Source organism: Branchiostoma floridae, chromosome 3, assembly GCF_000003815.2.
Source record: "Branchiostoma floridae strain S238N-H82 chromosome 3, Bfl_VNyyK, whole genome shotgun sequence".
NCBI classification, from domain to species: domain Eukaryota; kingdom Metazoa; phylum Chordata; class Leptocardii; order Amphioxiformes; family Branchiostomatidae; genus Branchiostoma; species Branchiostoma floridae.
Window position 1 is genome coordinate 20,021,432 of NC_049981.1, and position 7,186 is coordinate 20,028,617.

Genomic DNA, 7,186 nt, shown 5'->3' on the forward strand with positions numbered 1-7,186 from the left:
TGTTGCAAATATTATGAACTGTCCACAATGGTTCAGATTGTGTCATAATTACTGTTTCTGTTCTATTCCAAACATGCTGTATTTAAGCATGCTTGTCTTACCTAATAATGGTAGGTCTGCCAGCTTCGCTCTATTATTAGAATAACATGAATGTGTCAAAAGACATAACAAGTAGCAAAGCAGATCCTGGCTCGCCAGACAGTTGTAGGTATAAATAATTTAGCTGCAGCGAAAACGGGGGCTGCTCCTTGGGGGAATCACGGCCTATCGTGTTCCTTCACCTGCAGCCAAACATTTTCTCTTGTCTCATTAATGAAAAGGTGAACCATGATTGTCTGGTATGGCTCCCAACCTCAAACACAGGCTGAATTATTCATATTGTCTTCACTGGAGGTGGGAACTGGTTGTGCTTGGACATATCCTGGTCAACGTAATTCACCTTGTCAGAGATGGTCATTGTTGTTGATACACAAGAAGCATAGGTGATAAGTAGTTGTATGTGGGGATATTGTTAATTGGTTCTGTGGCCAGGTGTTGAAAGTAGGGCTGTTGTCACTTGATTGTATAGATATCTGGTATCTACTTGGTGCTTTTGTTTTAGAAACATTCTCCATCTGTTTACAAAAAGCATAGTTTTAGAAAAATCCATCCATTAAATTGTTCAAAAAAGCTTTGCAATAGCACAATATTCAACAGCAAGGCATGGAAATATTATTGTCTTGCATGCTTTAGATCAACAGGTCCTTTCTTACAATTACATTGTTATTGTTATATCTAAACATGCATACAATATTGGCTGTCCCACGCACCAAACTCACTCCCCTTTCTTCTCCCTCCCAGTGATTCCACAGTAGCATGGCAGCAAGGTAGCCAGCAACAGCAGTCCCTGTCTGTTGTCACTACTGTGTGGGGTGTCACCAGCACTTCCAACAGCCAGGCTCTCAACAACAACTCCCTGACCCCTGCTGGAACCAACGTCACAACGAGTATGAATCCGAACACGCACTTTGCGCAGCAGCAGCCCTTCACGGCAGCCGCGGCGAACGCAAACAAGCAGTACAACCCGCAGAATATGGGTCAGTACCGACGGGACGGTATGGGATACCCCAACATGCCGTCAAACAGGCCTCCGCATCCAAACAGGTAAGCAAACTACATGTTACCCGGACTAGCAGGGGTTACGAAACTTTTACAACAGCTTTCCTCTTGGGCCAAGCAGACAGTTCAGGTTGGAAGTCTTCCAGTTAGGAACTTGGGATAGGACTTCGTGATAATAATCTCTTACCTCCTTACCACCTGGCAGTTTGGCATAGCATATGTCCTCTCAGACCCTGCTAGCAAAATTTAAAATCTCACTGATAAGGCAGCTTGTAAATGATCCCAGGGTACCCAGGGGAAGTTGGCATCCCTTCTTCTCTGTAAAAGTATGTCTCAAGATCCAACTTGGAGTTGAGCTTTAGCCAGCATCTCCATCTGCCCCTGAAGCTGTCCACATGGCAGAAGTTTGAAAGCAGTTAGAGGTCACCTGTACGGGTCCCTTGGAATGATAATCCCCCCTCCCCCATGACGGCTCACAGACCGGGCTAGCTCCGTAATTCTGCCAGCGGTGCGATGATGATGCACTGATCACTGTCCAATCCCCTTTCAGAGCATCCCAAAGAATCCAAACTCCACCTGAAGGAGCCAAACAGTCCCCCACTATTCTTTCCCACAGTGGTTATCCCCCCACGCCCAACACGCCGGGGCAGGGGGTCGGGCAGCCAGGTGACTTCACGCCGCCAGCAGCTGCAGCCGCCGCCGCAGCAGTCGCAGCCGCTGCCGCCACGGCAACAGCCACCGCCACGGCAACGGTGCAGGCTCTGCATGAGAAACAGCAGCTGAACGAGTATGGGCAGCAGCAAGGGGTGAGTACAACACCACGGAAAGCACCAACCTCCCCCACTGTAATGGTCCTGAAAAAATCCTTTGAGGAATTCTTCAAAGCATCACTTCACTACATGAACTGTTTTAACAGGATTATATGTTAACAAGAGTATGATAGCCTTAAAAATGAATTTGATTTTCTTTCCTGCTCACTCACTATCCAGTTTATCGCCTGATGAGGGTTAGACGAATGCTCATCATTATGACCAAAGTTGATGACCTTCTTGTTTTACTTGCAGTTGCTAATGTAAGCAGTAGTTGGACGTACACAAAGAAAGAGCACAACATGTTTTGCACATTGTTTGCAACTTGTGTCTTCCCTTCAATCAAAAGTGATACAGACAGACAGTATGTTGTTTTATGTGCTCGATATTCTTCTCTCGTTTCAGGGGTCTCCATTATACTCTGTTTTTCAGGGGCAAGGTCCTCCACAATACAACAACCAGTACCCTCCCCAGCAGAGGCCCAACATGCCTCCCAACATGCCGCCCAACCTGCCGCCCAACAAGCAGCAACAGATGAACGTTAACATGAACATGTACAACAACCCACAGAGACAACAACAGTACCGGCATTATGTAGCGCAGCAGCAGGCCCGCATGAGGCAGGGGTATCCACAACAGGTATGAGGTGCCGCTTCTATCTTTGCTGGAACAGTTTTTGCATTTTTAGACACGGAGTCAAGTTGGCATATTTTTCTGCTGTACTTTCAAAACTAACCAAGAAGATCACTCAGGGCACCAATTAAGACTAATCTGTGTGGATAAAGGATCACTTCTTGTGCTCGAGTCAATGGTAAAAAATGGATTCAGAGCACCACCCAAAAGTGATCACATTGGCCATGTGTTCTGTATGTAGAAGAGGTGGTCATGTGAACAGGTTTGACTGATCCAGGTGATTGAGAGTGATGAAACAACTAATAAAGAGCTGTGTTGATAACCATGACATGAGTATATTTTCCCATTCAAATTGTTGTCTGCTAACAATAATGCAAACATAAGTAAATGGTGATTGGTTTGATTTAACAGCCACACAGGTAACACGTTTTGTTTCTTGTGATCCTCAGCTCTCATAAAAACTTCTATAACATGTGAAGGTAGAGAGGGACACTGACTGTAGGCAGGATGTATGAAGTACTAAGGACTTAGAAATGATTTTTTGGGATTTTAGGTATTTGGTAAGGTCTTGCATTAAAGAAAACCAGAAAAAGGAATTCATATCATAGTCAAACTGTAACCTTGAGTGAACTTGCAGCATAAACTATGATGTTTTGAAACATCCTTCATACTGAGATGTATAAATGTCTATATTGACTCCAGTTCATTTCCTTACCTGTGTTGTTAACTTTCCTAACATTGCATATTCAGCAAAACAAATTTTGGAGTTCAGTCCTCCATACATCACTGCCATGGATTCTTAGGAGAACTGTTCAATACATTGTTGTGATTTCCTATCAAGTCCTAGTACTCATGGATGCTTAATCACTGACAGCATCTTGAGCAAAGGGAGGGCTGCCATTTTTATCTGGCACCAACCCAGCACCAAACTCATAGATCTTTCGGATGATACTCTCTTCAAGTTCTCTTCTCCGCAGGGATGTGTCACATTTGATATGGGAGGCTGGCCATGGGCATAATCTAGTCAGGCTGTGCGAAAATTGGGCTGAAAAAAGCAAATTGAAAGAGGTTGAAAGGAGAGCTGAAAAGCCCTCTTTCATATGTGTAAACAAGTGCGGTGTGCTGTAAATGGACAGAAGCTAAGTGTGGACAGAACAAAGGGAATGAAACAAATTACTATTGATGTTACACAAATGGGCTGAAATTGACTGACTCTAAATTCATGCACACCAGAGAATGGACTTAAGCTTGAGCCTCTAGCCTCAATCAGCATACTGTGATTCCCTAATCATCCTACTATTGAGGGAAGATTTAATATTCACCAGCATTTGTCATTGAACAGACAATGCCAGCAGTGCATCATAGGTAGCAGCAACATTTCGACACTACCAACCACTGCCATGTCAATTAAAATTGCCAGTGATGAATACCTGAGCACCAGCGCCCATGAAACTAAATTAACTTTCTCCTATATTTGGCCTGACATGAGATGGGCCCAAAATGTTTCAGGGCACAGTTATTGATTTTGTGTCACTTTTGTCTGGTGAGCAAGCTCTGCGGACAAATTCCGACCCCTATTGTCGCCAGACGTAATGGCCAATGGCCAGTGAATTATGATACAGGCATTAATGTGGTTTATGATTCGCTGACTTGGTAACATACTTTTATCTGTCATCACCAGAGGTATATTAGCCATATTGTGCGCAAGAAGAGCTTCTTGCACAGCCTGTTGTATTGCATAAGATATATCTCTCCCAGAGCACCTGTAGTCAGCGCATCTCATGCAAAAAATCTGCTTTAATATCCTTGTTCAATAGCAAGTGTCGTCTGGGGTTTAGGATGCGCCGGCATACTGATTGGGAAATGGCAGTTGAGACTAGAGCATCATGGGAGGTGTCATTGTCAGAGAGACGCCTTAGGGCCAACCCTTATCGCCTGATGATCAAACGTGTGATCGTTACTGAGGAATCACTATGTGCAGAATAGTGCTGAGCTGGGGGAATGCACGACTTAATGGCATGGTTTCATCGACTACCTCTTTGTCAGAGCTGTTGCTACCCACTTTATTGTATAATCTTGCTGACTCAAACCTTAGCTGTGCAGAGTACCTGAGGAGTAATCCACAAAGGAGAAATGAAGGGTTTCAATATCCAGTTGTGAAACTGCAAATTGACAGATGCCCACAAGGCTGTGTATGCTCCATAAGTAAGGAGGTAACAAAATCATGTTTTGGAATGCTATGTTTTATTCATCGGCAGGAAGAAATTTTGCAGAATGTTATTTACCATGTGCATTTTGTAAATGTAGATTATTTTTATTACTGGTAGGCTAATGTCCATCTAGTTGGAACAATATTTTCTATTATTTAGTCTTTATCACTGTGTGTCACCATGTTTGTACCTACATTGTATATGTTGCTGTAGACTTGCTGTTTTGTGCATCAATCATTTTACTACATTTGATACAAGATCAGCTGGCAAAGATTTGTGGCAAGGAAACTAAAGATTGTTTTTCTTCCCCGATTTGGCTTGTTTCAGGGCTTTCCCATGGGTCCAGAGGACGGGCCACTCAAGGTAAAGTAGTTCTCACGACTGGCATGACTTTGGTGTCACAAGTGTGAAAGGAGTCTTACTCACTTCAGCACATTTTCCCTTTTAGCCCAAATCCAGGCCAGGTGCTGCACTATAAAATACGGAACAGACTGAGACCAAGAACATATGCTCCAAATGACTTCCCTAACTGGAGCCAACTACATTGTAGTACACATAATCAAGTTCCCCCCTCCCCCCTCCAAAGGAAAACTGTACATCCACATTACATCCTTCCACGTGTTGATGATAATATGTCCAGTTTTACCCATTCCCGGCCTTGTTTTCACAGATTCCAAGCGAAAACATTCCCACAAAACAGCCCGCCCTCTCGGTCAAACAGGAAATGACCGATAGCAGAATGAAGGAGAAAACTATTATGGTAAAGGCTAGTACTAGAACACACATAAGGAATCCACGGTATTGACAAGGAAAGGGAAAGTAAGTGGTCATACAAGAAGTGTGGAAGGAAATCTTGATATGATTTGGAGTTGGACACATTTATTTATCATCAGGAATATTCACAGAAATTTTTGAAGGCTTGATGGATATCGCAATCACCTTTATTGATCTTAAAAAGCCCACTATCTTTCTAATTTCACTCAAAGCAATCCTGATTGTTGGTGCATGTAGCTGGCAGATTGGCCCGTTGATAGAATTCTCGGGAGATCCTGCAGTCTTCTATCATCGAACTTCACATTCAAATTCATTATTTAGGGAAATGCATGACAACAGGTGATGTGTGGGCTTGGGATAAGAGATTGTATGAATGATAGTGGCATGACTCGCTCAGGAGATTCATTGAGCGTTTCAAGCACTGGAGCACAGTTGCAAAAGATAACACACATATTCCTGCTCTCCTATTGGCAACTGTACATCTGCTGTTAGTGTGACGTCGGTGCTGTCATTTTTTTATAATATCGCCAGGTCTCATAAAGAAAGTAGGCGTTTAAATGGAAGAAAAAAAATTATATACGAGAGTTTCTGCGATGCTCCATAACAAGAAACCAGCCTTGTAGAATTATGTGGTAGTTTAGTTCGACAGATATGATACGTTTTAAAGTAAATACAATGACCACTTGCCACCCTCTCCTTGGACAATGTGTTGAACACCCAGACATGCCTCAACTCTACTGAATTGCAACCGATGTCCTCTGTATTCCAAGTGTGGAAAATCCAAACTTCGAGATAGTTTGCAGTAAATATTTCTGACCACAGGTAGGTTGTTGGAATACAAAGGATGTGAAGCAAACCAACACACGTGGATTCCCCTTGCATGCCGTAGGACCATAGTACTAACAAGCATGATCCTGCATGACACACTAACCAACATTGAGAAACCAACAGAGATTGCATGAAAGACATGATACACCGTTGAACACCAAGCTGAGGTCCCTCTGCTGACTCACCAGTTAAACTTGCAGTTATAAGTGTCCTGATGCTGGAGTGTCCCACGCCTGGGCTTAGGGACAATGAAGGATGTTACCAGGTCCCTTTTCACGACATCTTTAGATGTGTAGATTTGGATGCATGTGGTCTAGCAACCTAGCTAGGAAACTGGACAACAAACTTTTTAGTACTAAACCTAATGCCACAATGTGAATAGCAGAAATCTGGGAACATCCTTTTGGGCAGTTCGCGAGAGCTTGTGTGGATGCCAGAAAGATTGCTTTTAGTTTGGCTTTCCTACACACACTATTAACTCGTGTCTGTGATACATGTACCTGGTGTGCTTGAGCAGAAGATTTTATACCACTTTCCTGGCTTCTGTATACAAGAATTAAAATTGCAGTCAAAAGTCATGAAACAAAAATTTTCCTGAGTTCTAATGACGTGTATAAATATGTTAAAACTAAAGCTAACATGACTGACATGATACAAAAATTGCAGCTTCCCTTTCTTTGCTTCCTCACAAACTGGTCTGCTAGGCTGCCATACATGTTCATCTTATAATACATGTACTTAGAACAATAGAAGTTATACCATTGTCTGATGCTGGATTTCGAGGTTCATGTTTTTCTCCAGTAAAAGTTATCTGCTGTAAGGCTGAATTGTGAG

General features: G+C 43.0%; 1 protein-coding gene across 1 annotated transcript in view; it reads left to right on the plus strand.

Annotated features, from left to right (window-relative positions):
* LOC118410962 (zinc finger MIZ domain-containing protein 1-like) overlaps nt 1–7,186 on the plus strand; it is a gene marked incomplete in the record, with an annotated part of 128,490 nt that overhangs the window by 110,016 nt on the left and 11,288 nt on the right. Inside the window, 5 exon segments of the mRNA XM_035812944.1 lie at nt 841–1,143; nt 1,649–1,904; nt 2,313–2,546; nt 5,078–5,113; nt 5,421–5,510. Coding sequence (XP_035668837.1) covers nt 841–1,143; nt 1,649–1,904; nt 2,313–2,546; nt 5,078–5,113; nt 5,421–5,510 — 919 coding nt within the window.